The sequence below is a fragment of the Lolium rigidum genome, chromosome 3 (assembly GCF_022539505.1).
Source record: "Lolium rigidum isolate FL_2022 chromosome 3, APGP_CSIRO_Lrig_0.1, whole genome shotgun sequence".
In the NCBI taxonomy this organism is placed as follows: domain Eukaryota; kingdom Viridiplantae; phylum Streptophyta; class Magnoliopsida; order Poales; family Poaceae; genus Lolium; species Lolium rigidum.
In genome coordinates, this window is record NC_061510.1 from 208,435,329 (window position 1) to 208,457,610 (window position 22,282).

At 43.1% G+C, this 22,282-nt stretch overlaps 1 protein-coding gene across 1 annotated transcript in view; it reads left to right on the forward strand.

The window, feature by feature from the left end:
• The window catches only part of LOC124695999 (CRM-domain containing factor CFM3, chloroplastic/mitochondrial-like), a 39,080-nt gene extending 18,641 nt beyond the window's left edge, over positions 1-20,439 (forward strand). The window contains exons 2-10 of the mRNA XM_047228793.1: positions 14,640-15,451; positions 15,772-16,255; positions 16,350-16,480; positions 18,052-18,399; positions 18,787-18,943; positions 19,196-19,488; positions 19,736-19,795; positions 19,879-19,968; positions 20,048-20,439. Coding sequence (XP_047084749.1) covers positions 14,640-15,451; positions 15,772-16,255; positions 16,350-16,480; positions 18,052-18,399; positions 18,787-18,943; positions 19,196-19,488; positions 19,736-19,795; positions 19,879-19,968; positions 20,048-20,398 — 2,726 coding nt within the window. The 3' untranslated portion in view covers positions 20,399-20,439. The remainder of the gene's footprint in view (positions 1-14,639; positions 15,452-15,771; positions 16,256-16,349; positions 16,481-18,051; positions 18,400-18,786; positions 18,944-19,195; positions 19,489-19,735; positions 19,796-19,878; positions 19,969-20,047) is intronic.
• Positions 20,440-22,282: the final 1,843 nt, after the last annotated feature.

Genomic DNA, 22,282 nt, shown 5'->3' on the forward strand with positions numbered 1-22,282 from the left:
CATTTGGCGACAATTTTGGTTATGTCTAACTTCGGATAACAGACCTGCAACATAATCATGGCAAATCTTGCTCCAGCAGTCACTTGGGCCCGTACAAACTCATGGATTCGAGGAGCATCCCGGAATTTGTCCATCAGAGCAGGAAGAGTTTCCGGCGGAGAATTGCGAGGAAACATGGTGTTATAAACCAGGGCTAATGTCCTTGTGCACAAATCAAGAAAATCGCGGACTTGACTTGCACGGTCCTGAAATCTGACGATTTATCGCGTACGTTCAGGCGTAGCCCAAAAGTTAGAACCATGTTCCAATGCAAGTCTGAGAAGCACATTGGACCTAGCTTCAACACGTTGATCTTCGGCAGCAGTATCCAAAAAAGAACCTACCCAGCGGAAGCATCAGCGAGAGGTGGAAAACAAGTAGGATAAAGTTGAAAAAGATCAAACTCAGGAAGTATACATGCCATATCCAAGCTAGAGTCATTCATCAGTTGAAGCATATAATCTTCCCGCGAAGTAGCTTTTGTGGCTTCAGTAACCGCGGCTTCCTTTAACGCTAAGGCTTCCTGAGCCTGTTGAAGAGCAAGTTTTTCCTTCTCGGAAGATCTTCGAGATTGCTCCATTATCACGAGAGCCTGTTTTTTCATCGACTGAAGTTGATGTCGAAGTTCGTCCAAATATTCTATCTGATCAGAGCTCGAGGAACCTTCAATAAACTCGTCAACGGAAGTTTTTCTCGAATAGGACGTGGCCGGTAACGCATCCGAAGAACGAGGCACCACGGTATAGTTGTCAAAAACCAACTGGAGAGGAAAATTTCGACATCAATAACTTGGCAAAATAGCATTCCATTGATTCATTTGGATATTTACATGAGCATTACAAAAGAGGGTTCCTAGTGAACCAATGATAAGCTGTCGCAAAAGCTACTACGGCGACAGCAACAAAAGAGGAAGAACAAAGAAAAAGCAGGGACACGACGGTCTACTTGACCTCCGGCTTTGTAGAACTAGGGGAAGGAGCTGGTTTGCATCCGAGGAAGGAGAGAATTTTCTTCGAGTTCGGCTTGGCAGCCTTAATCAAGGATTGCCACCTCTTCGTCTCCATCTTCTTCACATCACCAACCTTCGCCCAGTCGACGCTTTGTTGGCTTTCGGCAACCAAAGCGATGGTGCCTTCAACGCCAATCTTCAAGCCCTCTTGCCGGAGGCCCAGCCCAAGATCTTCTTCGGGAATGAAGTGCTTGGTCAGGGCAGCAAAGGTGTCGGCCTGCTCTTTCTTCGTGAAGAAGTAGGGAGAAAGCCGAGAAAACGCCGACTTAGCATCAGAGATGCTCTGGCGCACTTCATCTCCATGAATCTCAAGGAGAGAAAGAGCGTCAAGAAGACGATCATCTTCGGGCTTTTCAAGTTCAAAATCCTGGTGCATCTTCCCTGCTGAAACAAATTTCGGGTTGACAACAAGTGCACGGAAAAGCAAAGGTTCAAGAAGAATCAAAGTGGTTGGGGAACTTACTAACGAAGCGCCGATTTTGCGACTCCAAGCGCGTGATGATCTCTTCCTCGCGAGCAGTTTGTCGGGTTGTGTTCTCGCTCAAGGCATTTTCCGCGTCATGGAGTCTTTTTGAAGACCCTCGACAGCGGCAGCGTCAATGATATTTAGCTCATTCCTCAAATAGAAAAACCTTGCTTCATCAAGAGGCTTCGTGAATATATCGGCGAGTTGATCTTTGGTTGGAACATAGCATAGCTCAATATCACCACGAGCAACATGATCCCTAATGAAATGATTCCGGACTCAATATGCTTCGTTCATGAATGTTGCACCGGATTATAGGCAATCTTGATGGCACTTTCATTGTCACATAAAAGAGGCACTTTGTCACAAGTGACACTGTATTCCCTTAAAGTTTGCCTCATCCATAACAATTGAGTGCATCCACTTGCGGCGGCAACATATTCGGCTTCGGCAATTGAGAGAGATATACAATTTTGCTTCTTAGAAGACCAACATACCAAGGACCTACCAAGAAATTGGCAAGCCCCGGAAGTTGATTTCCTATCATCCTTGTCTCCCGCCCATTCCGCATATGTGTATCCATTAATAAAGAAACTTGAGCCTTTAGGATACCAAAGACCATATCTTGGGGTATCAACCAAATATCGAAAGATTCTTCTGAGAGCAATCATGTGGCTCTCTTTAGGAGAAGCTTGATACCTTGCACACACATCAACACTCAACACTATGTCCGGTCTACATGTACAAAGGTAAAGCAAGGATCCAATCATGGAGCGATATACCTTTTGATCCACCTCTTTACCATTGGGATCTAGTGCAAGATGACATTTGGTAACCATTGGAGTGGCTACACCCTTCATTTCTGTCATCTTGAACCTCTTGAGCATGTCTTGGAGATATTTTGCTTGATTGATGAAAGTCCCTTCTCTCAATTGCTTGATCTCAAAACCAAGAAAGAACCTCATTTCTCCCATCATAGACATCTCAAACCTATCGGTCATAAGCTTTGGAAATTCATCATTGAAAGCTTTGTTAGTAGAGCCAAAGATAATATCATCAACATATAACTGGCAAACGAAAAGCTCCCCATTGACCCTCTTAGTAAAAAGAGTGGGATTGATTAGCCCAACATCAAACCCACGATCTATCAACAATTCTTTAAGGTGCTCGTACCAAGCTCTAGGAGCTTGTTTGAGACCATAAAGTGCTTTATAAAGCTTATAGACGTGGTTAGGAAAGTCGGGATCCTCAAACCCTGGGGGTTGCTTAACATAAACCTCTTCATGCAAAGAACCATTAAGAAATAAACTTTTCAAATCCATTTGTTGTAACTTAAAATTATGATGTGATTCATATGCAAGAACGATACGGATGGACTCAAGGCGAGCCACAGGAGCATAAGTTTCTACAAAGTCAATTCCTTCTATTTGAGAGAAACATTGAGCTACCAATCTTGCCTTGTTCCTCACAACAATTCCAAACTCATCTTGCTTGTTCTCGAATATCCATTGAGTGCCTATAACATTGCGGCACTCCTTTGGCTTCTCTACTAAAGTCCATACTTTGTTGCACTTGAAGTTGTTGAGTTCATCGTACATAGCCTCCAACCAATCCGGATCTTCAAGAGTTTCAAATACTTTCTTTGGTTCCACTAAGGAGGTATAAGCATGATGATTGCTAAAGTTAGCCAATTGCCTTCTTGTGGAAACTCTTCATCTTACTTCACTTAGGACCTTATCATGAGTGTGTTCAAGAATTTCCAAGTTCCTATCTCTTCTTGCGAGACGATGGGCCTCGATCTCCTCCTTGGTTCTTCTAGGCCTTGGAGGTATCACTTGATCAACTTGATCGTTTGGGTCCCCGTCTTGGCCATCAACTTGAGCTTCCTCAATTTCTTGAGTGTGCTCAAAATCATGTGCTTGATCTTGGACATTATTCGGTGAGGAGAAAATATTATATGGATACTCATCGGAGCCATCATGAATCCTTGGTTGATCTTGTCCTTGATCTTGCACACTAGAGGGAGGGTCTTGTTCTTGTTCTTGGGTTGGTGCATCATTAGCTTCAAGAGATGGAGTTTGTAAATGTTGTGAAGATGAGGGCTCAACCATAGTAGAGCATAGTCCTTCTGAGACGCTACACTGTGTCCCTCAATGGGGCGGAAAAATTCCACACCCATTCTTAATATGGCATCTTGAGGTATTTCATCACCTGCACAAATATCAACTTGCCCCACTTGGGAGCCATTGATGTCTACGGGTGCTTCTATTCTTGTAGACAGTGTTGGGCCTCCAAGAGCAGAGGTTTGTAGAACAGCAGCAAGTTTCCCTTAAGTGGATCACCCAAGGTTTATCGAACTCAGGGAGGAAGAGGTCAAAGATATCCCTCTCATGCAACCCCGCAACCACAAAGCAAGAAGTCTCTTGTGTCCCCAACACACCTAATAGGTGCACTAGTTCGGCGAAGAGATAGTGAAATACAGGTGGTATGAATAAATATAAGCAGTAGCAACGGCACCGGAAAAGTGCTTTGCCCAGGATCGGCGTGTGGTTGATGGTGGTAATATTGCGGACGATAGAGATGCAAGTAAAACAAGTAAACAAGCAGCGATAGCGATATTTAGGAACAAGGCCTAGGGATCATACTTTCACTAGTGGACACTCTCAACTTTGATCACATAACAGAATAAATAAATAGATGCTAGACTCTACACTCTCTTGTTGGATGATGAACACCACGTACTAACTGTGTAGGATTACACGAACCCTCAATGCCGGAGTTAACAAGCTCCACAATATTCAATGTTCATATTTAAATAACCTTAGAGTGCATGATAGATCAACATAACCAAACCAAGTAGTAACATAGCATGCACACTGTCACCTTCACACTACGAAAGGAGGCATAGATCACATCAATACCATCATAGCAATAGTTAACTTCATAATCTACAAGAGATCACAATCATAACCTACGCCAAGTACTACACGATGCACACACTGTCGCATTACACCGTGCGGGAGGAATAAACTACTTTAATAACATCACTAGAGTAGCACACAGATAAATTGTGATACAAAACTCATATGAATCTCAATCATGTAAGGCAGCTCATGAGATCATTGTATTGAAGTACATAGGAGAGAGATTTAACCACATAGCTACCGGTACAGCCCCGAGCCTCGATGGAGAACTACTCCCTCCTCATGGGAGACAACAACGTTGATGAAGATGGCGGTGGTGTCGATGGAGGAGCCTTCCGGGGCACTTCCCCGTCCCGGCGGCGTGCCGGAACGGAGACTCTGTCCCCCAGATCTTGGCTTCGCGATGGCGGCGGCTCTGGAAGGTTTTCTCTGGTTTCGTCGAACATAATAGGGTTTTTGCGACGGAGACCTTAAGTAGGCGGAAGGGCAGCCTCGGAGGGGTCCTGGTGGGCCCACACACTAGGGGGGCGCGGGCCCCCTCTGGCCGCGCCAGGGTGTTGTGTGGGGCCCCCAGGGCTCCCCTCTGGCGGCTCTCGGGTGTTCTGGAAGCTTCGTGGAAAAATAGGATGCTGGGCGTTGATTTCGTCCGATTCCGATAATATTTCCTTACTAGGATTTCTGAAACCAAAAACAGCAGAAAACGACAGAATCGGCCCTTCGGCATCTCGTCAATAGGTTAGTTCCGGAAAACGCATAAATATGACATAAAGTATGCATAAAACATGTAGATATCTTCAATAATGTGGCATGGAACATAAGAAATTATCGATACGTCGGAGACGTATCAGCATCCCCAAGCTTAGTTTCTGCTCGTCCCGAGCAGGTAAACGATAAAAAGAATAATTTCTGTAGTGACATGCCATCATAACCTTGATCATACTATTGTAAGTATATGTAATGAATGCAGCGATCAAAACAATGGTAATGACATGAGTAAACAACTGAATCATAAAGCAAAGACTTTTCATGAATAGTACTTTCAAGACAAGCATCAATAAGTCTTGCATAAGTGTTAACTCATAAAGCAATAAATCAAAGTAAAGGTATTGAAGCAACACAAAGGAAGATTAAGTTTCAGCGGTTGCTTTCAACTTATAACATGTATATCTCATGGATATTGTCAATGTAAAGTAATATAACAAGTGCAATATGCAAGTATGTAGGAATCAATGCACAGTTCACACAAGTGTTTGCTTCTTGAGGTGGAGAGAGATAGGTGAACTGACTCAACATAAAAGGTAAAAGAATGGCCCTTCGCGAGAGGAAGCATTGATTGCTATATTTGTGCTAGAGCATTGGTTTTGAAAACAAGAAACAATTTTGTCAACGGTAGTAATAAAGCATATGTATTATGTAAATTATATCTTACAAGTTGCAAGCCTCATGCATAGTATACTAATAGTGCCCGCACCTTGTCCTAATTAGCTTGGATTACTGGGATTGTCATCGCAATACACATGTTTTAACCAAGTGTCACAAAGGGGTACCTCTATGCCGCTTGTACAAAGGTCTAAGGAGAAAGCTCGCATCGGATTTCTCGCTTTTGATTATTCTCAACTTAGACATCCATACCGGGATAACATAGACAACAGATAATGAACTCCTCTTTAATGCATAAGCATGTAGCAACAATTAATGTTCTCATATGAGATTGAGGATATATGTCCAAAACTGAAACTTCCACCATGGATCATGGCTTTAGTTAGCGGCCCAATGTTCTTCTCTAACATTATGCATGCTCTAACCATTAAATGAGTGGTAAATCTCCCTTACTTCAGACAAGACGAACATGCATAGCAACTCACATGATATTCAACAAAGAGTAGTTGATGGCGTCCCCATGAACATGGTTATCGCACAACAAGCAACTTAATAAGAGATAAAGTGCATAAGTACATATTCAATACCACAATAGTTTTTAAGCTATTTGTCCCATGAGCTATATATTGCAAAGGTAAAGGATAGAAATTTAAAGGTAGCACTCAAGCAATTTACTTTGGAATGGCGGAGAAATACCATGTAGTAGGTAGGTATGGTGGACACAAATGGCATAGTGGTTGGCTCAAGGATTTTGGATGCATGAGAAGTATTCCCTCTCGATACAAGGTTTAGGCTAGCAAGGTTATTTGAAACAAACACAAGGATGAACCGGTGCAGCAAAACTCACATAAAAGACATATTGTAAACATTATAAGACTCTACACCGTCTTCCTTGTTGTTCAAACTCAATACTAGAAATTATCTAGACTTTAGAGAGACCAATTATGCAAACCAAATTTTAGCAAGCTCTATGTATTTCTTCATTAATAGGTGCAAAGTATATGATGCAAGAGCTTAAACATGAGCACAACAATTGCCAAGTATCAAATTATTCAAGACATTTTAGAATTACTACATGTAGCATTTCCTGATTCCAACTATATAACAATTTAACGAAGAAGATTCAACCTTCGCCATGAATACTAAAAGATAAAGCGAAGAACACATGTGTTCATATGAACCAGCGGAGCGTGTCTCTCTCCCACGCAAGCATGATGGATCATATTTTATTCAAACAAAAACAAAAACAAACAGACGCTCCAAGTAAAGTACATAAGATGTGACCGAATAAAAATATAGTTTCAAGGGGGAAACCTGATAAATTTGTCGATGAAGAAGGGGATGCCTTGGGCATCCCCAAGCTTAGATGCTTGAGTCTTCTTGAAATATGCAGGGATGAACCACCGGGAGCATCCCCAAGCTTAGACTTTTCACTCTTCTTGATCATAGTATATCATCCTCCTCTCTTGACCCTTGAAAACTTCCTCCACACCAAACTCGAAACAAACTCATTAGAGGGTTAGTGCATAATCAAAAATTCACATGTTCGAGAGGTGAAAAAATCATTCTTAACACTTCCGGACATTGCACAAAGCTACTTGGAAGTTAATGGAACAAAGAAATCCATCCAACACAAGCAAAAGAGGCAATGCGAAATAAAAGGCAGAATCTGTCAAAACGTAAGCAGTCCGTAAATACGAATTTTAAAGAGGCACCAGACTTGCTCGGATGAAAATGCCCAAATTTAATGAAAGTTGCGTACATATCCGGGGATCACTCACGTAAATTGGCATAATTTTCTGAGTTACCTACAGAGAATTAGGCCCAGATTCGTGACAGCAAGAAATCTGTTTCTGCGCAGTAATCCAAATCTAGTATGAACCTTACTATCAAAGACTTTACTTGGCACAACAATGCGATAAAATAAATATAAGGAGAGGTTGCTACAGTAGTAACAACTTCTAAGACACAAATATAAAACAAAGTACTGTAGTAAAATAAACACATGGGTTATCTCCCAAGAAGTTCTTTCTTTATAGCCATTAAGATGGGCTCAGCAGTTTTAATGATGCACTCGCAAGAAATAAGAGTTGAAGCAAAAGAGAGCATCAAGAGGCAAATTCAAAACAAATTTAAGTCTAACATGCTTCCTATGAAAAGGAATCTTGTAAATAAACAAGTTCATGAGGAGCAAAGTAACAAGTATAGGAAGATAGAACAAGTGTAGCTTCAAAAATTTCAGCACATAGAGAGGCATTTTAGTAACATGAAAATTTCTACAACCATATTTTCCTCTCTCATAATAACTTCCGAGTAGCATCATGAGCAAACTCAACAATATAACTATCACATAAAGCATTCTTATCATGAGTCTCATGCATAAAATTATTACTACTCCCAACATAAGCATAATCAATTTTATTAGTTGTAGTGGGAGCAAATTCAACAAAGTAGCTATCATTATTATTCTCATCATCAAATATAGGAGGCATATTGTAATCATAATCAAATTTATCCTCCATAACAGGCGGTACTAAAAGACTACTATCATTATAATCATCATAAATAGGAGGCAAAGTATCATCAAAGTAAATTTTCTCCTCAATGCTTGGGGGACTAAAAAGATCATGCTCATCAAAACCAGCTTCCCCAAGCTTAGAACTTTCTATATCATTAGCAACAATGGTATTCAAAGTGTTCATACTAATATGTTCCATGGGTTTTTAAATTTTCGCATTAAACCATCCATGTCTTAAATCAGGAAATAGAATAAGAAGCTCATTGTTGTCCATTATGCCAAACTAGTGTAAACAAGAAACAAAAAGATGCAATTGCAGGATCTAAAGGAAATAGCTTCGAACACTCACACAATGGCGCCAGAAAAGTATTTTTACCTGGGACCGGAGTATGAATGCCTTTTACCTTTCCTCCCCGGCAACGGCGCCAGAAAAGTGCTTGATGTCTACGGGTGCTTCTATTCTTGTAGACAGTGTTGGGCCTCCAAGAGCAGAGGTTTGTAGAACGAGCAGCAAGTTTCCCTTAAGTGGATCACCCAAGGTTTATCGAACTCAGGGAGGAAGAGGTCAAAGATATCCCTCTCATGCAACCCTGCAACCACAAAGCAAGAAGTCTCTTGTGTCCCCAACACACCTAATAGGTGCACTAGTTCGGCGAAGAGATAGTGAAATACATGTGGTATGAATAAATATAAGCAGTAGCAACGGCACCAGAAAAGTGCTTTGCCCAGGATCGGCGTGTGGTTGATGGTGGTAATATTGCGGACGAGTAGAGATGCGATAGAAACGAGAAACAAGCAGCGATAGCGATATTTAGGAACAAGACCTAGGGATCATACTTTCACTAGTGGACACTCTCAACTTTGATCACATAACAGAATAAATAAATAGATGCTAGACTCTACACTCTCTTGTTGGATGATGAACACCACTAACTGTGTAGGATTACACGAACCCTCAATGCCGGAGTTAACAAGCTCCACAATATTCAATGTTCATATTTAAATAACCTTAGAGTGCATGACAGATCAACATAACCAAACCAAGTAGTAACATAGCATGCACACTGTCACCTTCACACTACGAAAGGAGGCATATATCACATCAATACCATCATAGCAATAGTTAACTTCATAATCTACAAGAGATCACAATCATAGCCTACGCCAAGTACTACACGATGCACACACTATCACCATTACACCGTGCAGGAGGAATAAACTACTTTAATAACATCACTAGAGTAGCACACAGATAAATTGTGATACAAAACTCATATGAATCTCAATCATGTAAGGCAGCTCATGAGATCATTGTATTGAAGTACATAGGAGAGAGATTTAACCACATAGCTACCGGTACAGCCCCGAGCCTCGATGGAGAACTACTCCTCTTCATGGGAGACAAGCAGCGTTGATGAAGATGGCGGTGGTGTCGATGGAGGAGCCTTCCGGGGGCACTTCCCCGTCCCGGCGGCGTGCCGGAACGGAGACTCCTGTCCCCCAGATCTTGGCTTCGCGATGGCGGCGGCTCTGGAAGGTTTTCTCTGGTTTCGTCGAACGTAATAGGGTTTTCGCGACGGAGACCTTAAGTAGGCGGAAGGGCAGCCTCGGAGGGGTCCTGGTGGGCCCACACACTAGGGGGGCGCGGCCCCCCCTCTGGCCGCGCCAGGGTGTTGTGTGGGGCCCCCAGGGCTCCCCTCTGGCGGCTCTCGGGTGTTCTGGAAGCTTCGTGGAAAAATAGGATGCTGGGCGTTGATTTCGTCCGATTCCGAGAATATTTCCTTACTAGGATTTCTGGAACCAAAAACAGCAGAAAACAGAACTGGCCCTTCGGCATCTCGTCAATAGGTTAGTTCCGAAAAACGCATAAATATGACATAAAGTATGCATAAAACATGTAGATATCATCAATAATGTGGCATGGAACATAAGAAATTATCGATACGTCGGAGACGTATCAGCCATCATTTTCCTCGAACTTCACACTACAAGATTCGATGATAATCCTGAGGATATATCAAAGACTCTATAAGTGCGAGATTCGACACCGTAACCAACAAATATACCCTCCAAAGCTTTAGGATCAAATTTAGATAAACGAACTCCTTTGATTTTATAGAAACACTTACACCCGAACACCTTGAAGTATGAGATATTAGGCTTGTTCCCGGTGAGTATTTCATATGGAGTCTTGTTCAAGCCCTTACGGAGATAGAGCCGGTTAGAAGAATGACAAGCGGTGGAGATGGCTTCGGCCCAAAAATTATAGCGGGATTTGTACTCCGCCATCATAGATCTTGCCATATCCATAGGAGTCCGATTCTTCCTCTCCGCAACACCATTTTGTTGAGGGGTGTATGCAGCGGAATATTGATTTCTTATCCCCTCATCACTAAGAAAAAAATTGAGTGTGTAGTTCTTGAACTCGAAGTCGTTGTCACTTCTTATTGCCAATATAGAGAGGTTGTGTTGACGTTGCACCTCGGTGGCAAAGTCAATGAAGATTTGTTGAGTCTCATCTTTCTTCTTGAGAAGATAGACCCAAGTATGTCTTGAATAAGTCATCAACAGTCACCAAGCAATGTTTCTTCGCACCAAGACTTGCATGAGTGGTAGGACCAAACAGATCCACATGAAGGAGCTCCAAGATCCTCTTGGAAGAGATGATAGTCTTGCTTGGGTGCGGAGAGTCATGCATTTTGCCTTCCACACAAGCCCTACAAACACGATCTTTGGCAAAAGAAACATTGTCCATTAGTCCCACAATATGGTTCCCCTTGTGAAGACTTTGCAAATTTCTCATGTTGACATGGGCCAAGCGGCGATGCCACAACCAACCCACATCCGCCTTTCCGAATAGGCACATCGCACTTGACGTGGTGGCCCCCGAGAACTCCACCACATACAAGTTGTTTTCGCAATACCCAACAAAGAGTCTTGCTCCACAAGAGGACCACAATATCATTATCAATAAAGATGGCAAAACCCATCTTGCCAAGGGCGGAAACGGACAATAAATTGTAACCAAGGGTTTTAACAAGCATGACATCCACAAGAGTAATGATGTGAGCAACCACAACCTTGCCTAAACCTAATACCTCGGATGTTGAATTATCGCCAAAGGAGACTGTGATTTCACTAAAGTTGGGCCTTAACTCCTTGACGAGATTCTTGCCGCCGGTCATATGACTTGTGCATCCACTATCAAGCACCCATTTTGAACCTCCAGCGGCATAGTCCTACATGAGATCAATTCTTGGATTTAGGTATCCATTTTTCAATGGGTCCTCCTTTGTTAGCAACAAGGGTCTTTGGGACCCAAATATACCAAGCAATGTAACCATCATAAGTTCCAACATATTTTGCATAAACATCACCATAATAATCTTTAAGTAAAACACAGTGAGGGTTAGCAATTCCCGCATCATCATCATTAATGGTTTGGCCTTTGGGGCATCACCATTAATGACAACTTTCTTCTTTTCTTGTGCGGGCTTGGCCTTCTTCTTGTTTGCCTTCTTTTCCTTGGCATTAAAGCCAATGCCCTCCTTCCCATTGTTTGACCTTTGCTTACTCAAGAGGTCATCCAAAGATAACTTACTTTGGGGAGAGGAGGCCTTAGCAAGTTCATCCTTCAACCTAGCATTTTCCTCAACAATATTTGCATGATCACAAGTAGAGGTATAAGAGCTAGGCATCATATTTAGCAAGCCTAATTTGAAGTTGCTCATTATACTTGGAGAGGAGAGAGTGTTCACTCTTCAAGGCTTTGTGAGCCTTGTCTAGTTCATATAGATCCTTTACAAGTTTCTCATGATCAACACCAAATTTGGCCTTTTCCTTTTTAAGCACTTTTGCCTTAGCCCTAGCAAGATCTCTTTCTTTGGTAAGCTTAGCAATTTCATCTTGAGGCTCTTCAAGAGTTTCTAGTTTCTCTTCAAGAGAAGCTATAGTTTCTTGTCCTTCCTCAAGGGCATTTTTTAGAGCGGCTATTTCAAGAGATTCCTCTCTCTCTATTTGACATTTTTTTTATCAAGGATATCATCTAGTTGTGCTAGATGAACCATGAGAGCCCCAACATGCTTTTTAGTGTTACCTTTCAAGTTAAGAATGAACTCATCGAAATCAAGCATTTCTTGTTTCATTTTTAAGCTAGCATGATCAACCCCTAGAGCATTTGCTATGTTAGGCATAGAGGGTTAGGGGATGATACCTCGGAAGATTTAGTCATGAAGTAATTTTCTTCCTTCATGTGAATATCCTCATTGGGGGATTCAATTGGTGATGAAGATTTGGTGGAGAGGGAAGCAAGAGAAACCAACCCATTGGAAGTTTCATCTTCATCATCATCATCATCATCCCCGGATGTGTATTCTTCTTGAGTTGATAGCACAATAGATGTGTCCAAGGATGACCTTGCCATGAAGCAATGTGCATTTTTGATGTGAGAGTTCTCATTAGGGGATTCAAAGAGGGATGACGAGGGAATATTGGTGGTGGCAATGGCGGCCACTTTCTTTGAGGTCTCTTCTTCATCACTATCACTATCATTGTCATCGGAAGAATACTCTTCTTTAGTCATTAGCACAATCCTTGATGGCCTCTTGTTCTTCTTATTCTTGCTGTAGAATTTCTTGTTGGGGGCCTTTGAATCTTTGCTCTTGTCCTTGGGAATGAGCCTTCCACCACGAGTTTCTCTATTTTCATAGGGGCATTCGACGATGAAATGGAACTTGTCACCACAATTGAAGCAAGATCTTGATCTTGGGCCCGAGCTCTTGAACCCACTTGTGTTGTTTCTCTTGATGTTTCCTTCCTTTGCTTTGGATGGATCAACCCAAAAGGTTTTTGCATGGAATGCCATGTGGTCATGGTAGTGGTATTCCAAATCCTCCGGATAGGACATGCTCAAAGAGATCCTATATGGTTCTTGAGTGTTCACTTCTTCCACGGTATTGACCTTCAAAGCAAGGTTTGTACCTCTTGCCATTCCTATAGCACGATTGCGAGAATCTTGAGAGTTGTTCGGCCACCTTGAGAGCTTGCATCTCGTGCACCACTTATTGGGAGGTAAGTGAAGAATAGCTTTCTCTTCCAAGGAGACTCTTGACATCAATGGGTTCATAAGGCATCATGCAATCAATATACTTGTCCTTGATCCAAAAGTCATCAATATGTTGGGCACCCACATTCCGAAAGGCATCGACAATGGTGATAAGCCTTCTATACATCTCTTGATGATCTTCATCTGGCAACCTCATGAACCCTTTGGCTTGGTTCCGAAGAGTACTATACTTGTTTCTCTTCATGCTTGTAGCATTTTGAACACACACATGCAACATAAATATATCCACGAAAAATCAAATTTGTGATAGACGTCCTAACTGCCACATCATTGTGTGTGTGCTTCATAACAAAACACATGCGAGTTTGTAGCAATCTGGACACACATATGCAACATAAAAAATCCAAGGAAACCTAACCCTATGTTGGAGCGTCAACCTCACCGAGATTTGCGCTTGCCATTCCCCTCAAGTATAACCTTTCCCTAATCAAGGAGTATCAACGATTTATCTAATTGTTGGAGAATTGAACTAACTCACACTTATGGAGACTTCAACAAAGTTTTTGACTCTATGGTTGGAGGAGAGAGGGAGAGGGATTTAGCATACACACATTAAAAAAAGACAATTTTACTCGAGGGTAGCTAGCTGGTGGGCTAGAGATTAGTAAAGGTAACCATTTGATTTTTTTATGAATAGTAAATAGTAATACATTGTTCTGCAGAAGCAAACCATCCTTTTTTTGCACAACAATGTTTTATTTTGAATTATTTGTATTTTATCGTATTGGCCCTATACTGGGTCTCGGGGCGATTGCAACCGGTTTCCTCTTAGTGCGCCAACTCGCTATCTTAGTGTTTTCCATCTCCATTTAATCCTTGTGCAGTGAGCTATGTATTTGCATTATACATTTAAAAGAAAGAGTGTCATGAAGAAAATATGTTTTACAGTAGGAAACTCGACCTTTTGAACTTAGCTGATTCTCAATATTTTTGACATGTTGAACTTAGCTTAAGGGACCTGAAATGTTGTCATGGCTGCAGAGTCTTCCTTAGTCTCCTAGCTTTTTTCTTTTTTGCTCTTTTCTTTTATTTTTTTATTTTTTCATCTTTGTACACCTTGTACATCTGGTTTCATTTTATATTTAATTATTAATAAAAATTGCAGTGGGGATTTTCCCCACTGTTTAACCCTCAAAAAAAAAAAAAGCTAGACGCTTGATCGAACGTGTCGATTAAAGATCCGACGGTGGAAAACGACCGAGTAGCCTGTGAACTGGACAAAAATATCCCCAATCCCCTAAACCCTCCCTCTCCACTCCCTCCGCTCGCCATCATCCACCACCTCCACAGTCCATCAATGGCCTTCTCCCCCGCCCTCCATCTCCACCATCCGCCTCGCCTCCACCACCTCTTCCTCTCCTCCAGCCCCCTTTCCTCCTCCTCCGCTCACTACCCATGGCTCTCCGCCTGGTCCCGGCCCCGCCGCGGCCTCGGCCCGCCCGCCCCCGCGCTCGACCTTCGCCCGGAGCCATCCCCCACCTCCGACTCCGACGACGAGGACTCCGTAGGCACCAGCCGCCACTCCGGCCGCTCCACAATGTCTCTCATCCTCCGCCGGCTCCAGCGCGCGGGCTACTCACCCGACGCCCAGACCGCCTCTCAGCACCCGCGGCGGGGCTCCGTGGAGGACGTCTTCCGCGCGGACGATGGCGTGCTTCCGAACGCCCGCGGGGGGTTCGACGACGACGCGGAGTCCTCGCTCGTGGACGCGCGCTTCCCGTGGGAGCGGCCGATGCCGCCGCCCGAGGCGGCGGCGCGTGCCGCCAGGTCGCCGGCGTGGATGGCGGAGCTCACGCTGCCTGAACCCGAGCTTCGGCGCCTGCGCCACGCGGCGATGAGGATCAAGTCCAAGACCCAGGTGGGCGGCGCTGGGGTCACGCGGGAGATCGTCGCCAAGATCAAGGACAAGTGGAGGACGGATGAGGTTGTCAGGGTCAAGGTCAACGGCACGCCTGCGCTTAACATGCGCCTCTTCCACGAGATACTCGAGGTGTGTATCAGAATTTTCCAGAATCGCGTAGCTTGCATCGAATATGCCTGATTTGGTAGTAGTAGTTTAGCTTGAATTGGTCTTTGGTGGAAATGCTTGATGATTGCTGTTCCAGTTCATATCAAATTAGTAGTTCACTGATACTTGATGTGGTACTGACTTGAGACCTGTATCAATGTCCAGGATTAAAATCATTTCTAGGATTTAACTGAGTTAAAGATTAACTTCTATAGTTGAGTTTGGGTCATGTCCAACACATATTTTAGGAGTGTAGTTCTTGCAATCTAATATCTGTTTTTTTTTTCACTGATTCTGATTAGAGAAAAACAGGGGGGTTGGTAATATGGAGGTCAGGAACTTCTGTTTCTCTATACAGGGGAGTAGCCTACGATGTACCTGAGACCACCAAGGGAACAAATAGGACTTCGCAGACTCTTGGTACTAAGTCGTCAAGTAAAGTGCCTCCTATCCCTACCTTGCTACCTAATGAGAATGTAAATGGCATGGAAGATGGCAATGGAGCTTTGATATCTAATGTTGAGAAAGAAGAAATAGTTGAATCAGTCCCGGAAATCATATATGAAGAAGAAATTGACAGGCTGTTGGATGAGCTCGGCCCGAGATACAGTGACTGGCCTGGATCCAATCCATTGCCAGTAGATGCAGATCTGCTTCCTGCAACTGTTCCAGGTTACAAACCCCCTTTCCGAGTTCTGCCATATGGAGTCCGTCGATCTCTCAGCCGAAAGGATACTACCAATTTACGACGTCTTGGTCGTGGACTGCCTCCTCACTTTGCTCTCGGTACTTTATTATGTTGTTTTAGTTAACTCTTTATTTTCTTCGTCAAATTTTTACCATCTTTTGGTGATGTTTCCTCCCTACTGATGAATGTTAGGCCGAAGCAGACAACTCCAAGGATTGGCAGCTGCTATGGTGAAGTTATGGGAGAGAAGTTCCATTGCAAAAATTGCTTTGAAAAGAGGAGTGCAGCTTACTACCAGTGAGAGGATGGCTGAAGATATCAAAGTAACTATAGAACCTCTTTCTTATTAGCAAATTTGTCAGTTTCTTATTCAAATTTCATATAGGGAAAGCTTCTTGACATTAATAAGAAATATTCAATGGTCACTGGGAACCACATAATACAAATTCTTATGTGCAACTGAAACACTGCTACTCATCATTCGCAGATATTACAACTATTTTGTGCACCTTGAGGCCTGAAGTCTGTATCCCATTTCTCACTTTTGCTATTTGAATATTTCTTAGGAATGATTTTCTACGCTCCCAAGCTATGTATTTTTTTTTAAAGAATCCATAGATTTTAGAGATGCCTTATGAATGGTAAGTTGAGAACCATAGAATCTGGGATCAAAGCATTAACATTTCCAGTAAAAAAACATAACCAAGAGCACATGCAATCAACATTTTAAAGCCCCACCAGTAATGTGCATCGAAGTTTACAGGTTTGTCACATGAAAATGATAGCACAAATATGGTTCTTTATGTGAAACTCTGCCTTTTGTTGCACTCTTCACATAATGATATACCTATGCTGTTTCTCCAAGATTGGCATTTCCTTTAAATATTTCATGACAAACGGTCTCTTGTTTGGTACTCCTTATGTCCCCAAATATAGCACACTTTATTTTTCACGGTCTTTAATGCACGACTTTGACCACTAATATATTACCAAATTATATTGATTGAGAATGTATAAATGGTATCGTTGCATTTGTCTTACAAAATGGTTTTATTTCATATATCTCTATACCAATTTTATGGAGAAATTATAAGTAGAAATCATAGTCAAAGTTGTAAGTCGTTGACCAGCGAAAATCAAGGACACCTTATATTTTGGGACATAGGGAGTATTATTCAGTTTTTGGTGCTTTGCTTAAGATTGCAATTTGGTCAGGTGCTGCTGAGAGTGCTCTTTGAACTTGTCGATTGGTAGGCTAAGATGCCTCTTTTACTACTTCCATGCATATCTGGATGTTCGATTTTCAGAAGGTTCCTTATAGTTCATAATGTGAGAGAGTTCATGTTTTACTTGTGGTTGATGGTAGTAATTAGTTGGGCAAAGAGTATTATTCTGGTGATCGAAGGGAAGGCATGGACTAGATCACTAGAGATATAGTTCGACTTGTGGTGGACTTTTTTTTGTTGAGAAAACACAGAGATCTTTGCATTTCATTGAAAAGGTACGGTTTGTTACACATCTCCTAGGAGGTGGCCATTATGACTACCTTGGTAATGTGAGCTGGGACTGGAGGTAGAGTAGGATGGAATATTCTGATCGCGGAGGTACCTAAAACTGAAGCTATGCATCATAAAACTATAGAAGCAACATAAGCAGATCATGCATATCCTATTGCCCATGATATGTTTCAGGCTTGGCTTCCTCTATACGGATTATTTTCCCTTTACTTTTACATGCATACAACTGACATATCCTGTATATTTGAACCCAAACCTATAGAGAAAGTTTATCCAGTATAATTGGGCAGTCTCTGTTTGATATAGGAGAGCCTTAAACTTTATCGAACTTTTCACCATTTCGTTTCTTCTACTAATGTTCTTTTGGTCTGTACCAGAAATTAACAGGTGGGGTAATGCTTTCAAGGAACAATGACTTCGTAGTCTTCTACAGAGGGAAAGATTTCTTGTCCACCGAACTTGCAGATGCACTGCTGGAGAGGGAAAAATCAATGAATTCCCTACTAGATGAGGAGCAAGCGCGGCTAAATCCAAGACTGTCTTTTGCTTCCAGCACTGAGGCATTTGTAGAAGCCACTGTGGCTGGTACTCTTGGAGAGACTCTTGAAGCTAACTCTAAATATGGAAATGAACTGGATGAAAATCACACGGACAAGATGACAAGAACTGTAGAAGCTGCAAAACATGCTGACCTTGTAAGGAAGTTAGAGTGGAAGCTTGCAATCGTAAGTGAAAAGTCTTTGGAATAGTAAGATCACTTTGCTAGGTTCTCTTGTGAACAAACGATTTCCTGTACAAAGAATAGCATTCTTATTCATCCTACCATAAATCCATATTCTCTTAATTAATTTAGCAGCATTCATGGAAATCATCATACTACAATGCTAGTTCAATAATATTTGGTAAGAATCTACCTTGTAAACTTGCACTGAAGTGTACCTACATAGCGGACCTATTTCCTTTTTCCAAGCGAAGAGCACAATTGTAGTTCCATGCCATATGCATCTATTCAACTAAGCTAATGTGATTCAGATACTTGCATCACATGTAATGCACTGAAGAACCAATTTAGGATGTATGAACTGAATTAATTTCAATTTATTTCTACGCAGGCAGAGAAAAGGATAGGAAAAGCTCAAAGAGTGCTTGGAAAAGTCGAGTTAGGCTTGAAGCCAACTGAAGATACCAAACCACCCGAAACAATAACAGATGAAGAGAGGTTCATGTTCCGGAAACTTGGTCTAAGAATGAAGGCATTTCTGCTCCTTGGTAAAATCTACTTGAAAGTTTAGCGGCACTTATTTTCTTTGATCCTATAGTACTGCAATTTTTATTTTATACTTACATCAGCAACAGCCTTTTCCTTGCAATTCCGTTCCTTTTTCGAATGATCAGTATGTACTTCGCTCTAATTTGCTAATCTATTTCAGTAGAATGTGATCTTGTCTCCTCAGATAGTCCTTATAGTCGCATTTCAACTTCAGATACATTCTTTAATTTAACTGTATTTACCACTTCCAGGAAGAAGAGGAGTTTTTGATGGCACAGTCGAAAATATGCACTTGCACTGGAAATACAGGGAACTGGTGAAAATACTAGTGAAAGCAAAGTCTTTTGCAGATGTCAAGAGGACAGCGCTGTCACTTGAAGTCGAGAGTGGGGGTGTTTTAGTTTCTGTGGACAAGGTCTCCAAAGGCTATGCCATTGTTGTGTTTCGTGGGAAGGACTATAGACGACCTTCCATGCTACGACCCAAGAATCTTTTGTCAAAGAGAAAGGCCTTGGCTCGGTCCATTGAGCTACAGAGAATGGAGGTACTGCTTGATTCTTGGATGGTTGGGGATGTTTTACTAAAAAATCAACCTGCATTATAAATTTCGGCAATAAAAAAAACCCGTTCCTGTTAGAGATTCTGTAAATATAACTCCATGTCTTCTGGAAAGCAAAATTTCATTATTTTCCAAAATGATACTATACTGTACCTTCCTTGTCCGGTAATGATACACCTTCATTTATCCAATCTTTTTGTTCACAAACATGATTATTTTTTCTTCGTGACAGGGTCTCAGTCGTCACATTGGGAAGTTAAATAGAAGGGTGAATCAACTGAGATTTGAACTGGTACATACAGTATCTGACAGATTCAGTTTGCCAAAATCTTCATGTTCCAGATGCATGCGATGACAAACATTCACTATTTTCAGGTCCAAATTGAAAAAGTCAAGGACCAAGGAGATGAGGAGCTTTACGCCAGACTAGATTCTGCGTATTCGAGCGAGGATGAAGATGTAGAGGTTAGTGCATTTGATTATTTGACCCCCTTTGCCAATTGGTTCTTGAAAACCTGTAACCTCACACCCTTTGTCTTTGTAGGATGAGGACGATGAGTCTTATCTCAGGAGCTTTGACAACCCGGCTGTTGGATCCGCTGAGGATGACGATGATTCTAGTTACGATGAGGATGATGATTCTGCTGAAGATAATGGTGACTACAGCCAAGAGGATGAAGATGTCGGCGGTGAAGAGGATACTGAAGGTTCTGACTATGAAGAAGATGACGCCGGCGAGGACGAAGACCTCGAGCCCTCTGTAATTTCTGCTGTTAGTTTTTGCCGTGACATGGGTTCGGATTGTTCTGACGGTGACCTAGGAAGTAAATCAGAGGGGAGTAGTGATGCAGATGACATTAGAAACTCATCAGCAGACAGGGAAGACCTCATATAGCTGGAGCTTCGTGCACAGCGAGTAAATAACCATTTCATTCATTTGGTCTGGTTCATCAACACCCTCACATTTCCATGTTACGGCTTTCAGCGGCGCAATATGAATTTCCTGTGGGCCTGATTAGGTTGCGTCTTGGCGACGCCTGACGCGGCGCATCTCACGGCCGACGGTCCCCTGCTCCGGCGGCCCAAGAGCGGATAAACAAAGCAATGGACCTGCATGAACACCGTGACATGTCCCTTCTCCACGCACGCCAACGAAATGCAAATGTCCCCTGGGAACCGCAGGCGGCAGGAGCTTAGAGCATCCCAGCTGCGACCCTAAAGGTTTTTTTTTTGGGCGTGCCGACATTTTTTCGTTTTTAGCCTTGTGCCTCTAAAGCTCCTTTCAGCGTGGTCTATATGATCTCTGGCGTTTCGAGTCCGTCCCCGATCCACAGGGAACGCTGTGGTCACGCCGGACACAATGAAAAGCGAGACGGGCTCCCACCTATCGGCGACCAACATCCACAACGGTTGGTTCCCGCCTTTTATTTTTCGTTGTGCTTCCCCTGCCGCCCCTAGATTTGCCGGCCGTCTCGACGGCAAATCTCTTCTGAATCGGGCACCATCGTGGCGGCTGGCTCCCTCGCCAGCCTTTTCATCGCCGCCACTTCGCCGCGTCCCAGAACGCACCGTCAAATCCGCTCCACCTCCGGGCACGCTTTGTCAAGTAGGCGCGATAGGTTGCTGTTTGTTGCCTCCTCTGTCGCGACTGAATTTTAACAATTTATTTTGCTTCAGACATGAATAGCGACGACCAGATGATTGTCCGCATGTTGGAGGAAGAGCAAGCCTTCGACGACGACATTCGGTAGCATTTATCGATCATCGCGTCCCTCCAGAACACGCTTGACACCGAGGCGGAGAAACGGAAGAGGCCGCGCCGCAGAGATTCAAGGCCGGGAAGAAAGAAGTCGAAGCCCCGACAGAGGATGGAGGGGCATACCATGCTGCACAACGACTACTTCGCAGATGACACAACACATGCCGACAATTTTCGGCGCCGGTATAGGATGAGCAAAGGTTTGTTCATGAATATCCTGAGTTCGCCCCCTACTTCAAGCTGAAGCATGACGCTGTAGGCCTTGCCGGGTTCTTGTCGATTTAGAAGTGCATCGCCGCTATGAGGATGCTTGCATACGGAGCACCTACCGATACACTTGACGAAGAAAACACGTCCCGAAATGTTAAATCCGACGCTATTTGGGGTCGCTTTGGGGACGCGGCTGGAGTGCTCTTACTTCATGCTCTCAGGTCACGGTAGGCAGATTTTCTTTTCACCGCAGGAGGTTTCATTGGGTAAAACCTTCTTACCATGCCAACTCAAACTAGTTCTTCTCCGCCTGTCCTAGAAAGTATGACACAAATTTATCTAAATTAAAATATATCTGAACACTATTTATCATATAAATACATTTAATTTTTCAAAAAATTCTACACCATTATTTTGGAAGGAGTATTATTTTACACAGTTTCTGGCGGCGATTTTGACAAAAATAACCCTTTTCTCAAAGAAAAGCACTGACCCTCTGGCCAAATTATTTCACCGGACTAACCCTTTTGTGTGGCGTCTCCCCATCGGCGCCAAACCTCACTGTGTGGCGCCCAAGCGAGCGGCTCCACACATCCATACCGACGTGGCGTGGTCGATGCTGGGTGCCGTTGACCAGCCGACGTGGCAGGGATGTGTGGCGCCGCTCGGGCGCCACACATATATGGCGCCGTTCCGAAGGGCGCCACACATCCACTTATGTGTGGCACCCGAGCCGCCCCAGCCTGACCCAGGGTTCCTCTCTCTCTGTTTTGCGTGAAGAACAAGGAGGCGGCCGGCGGTTCCTCCTCC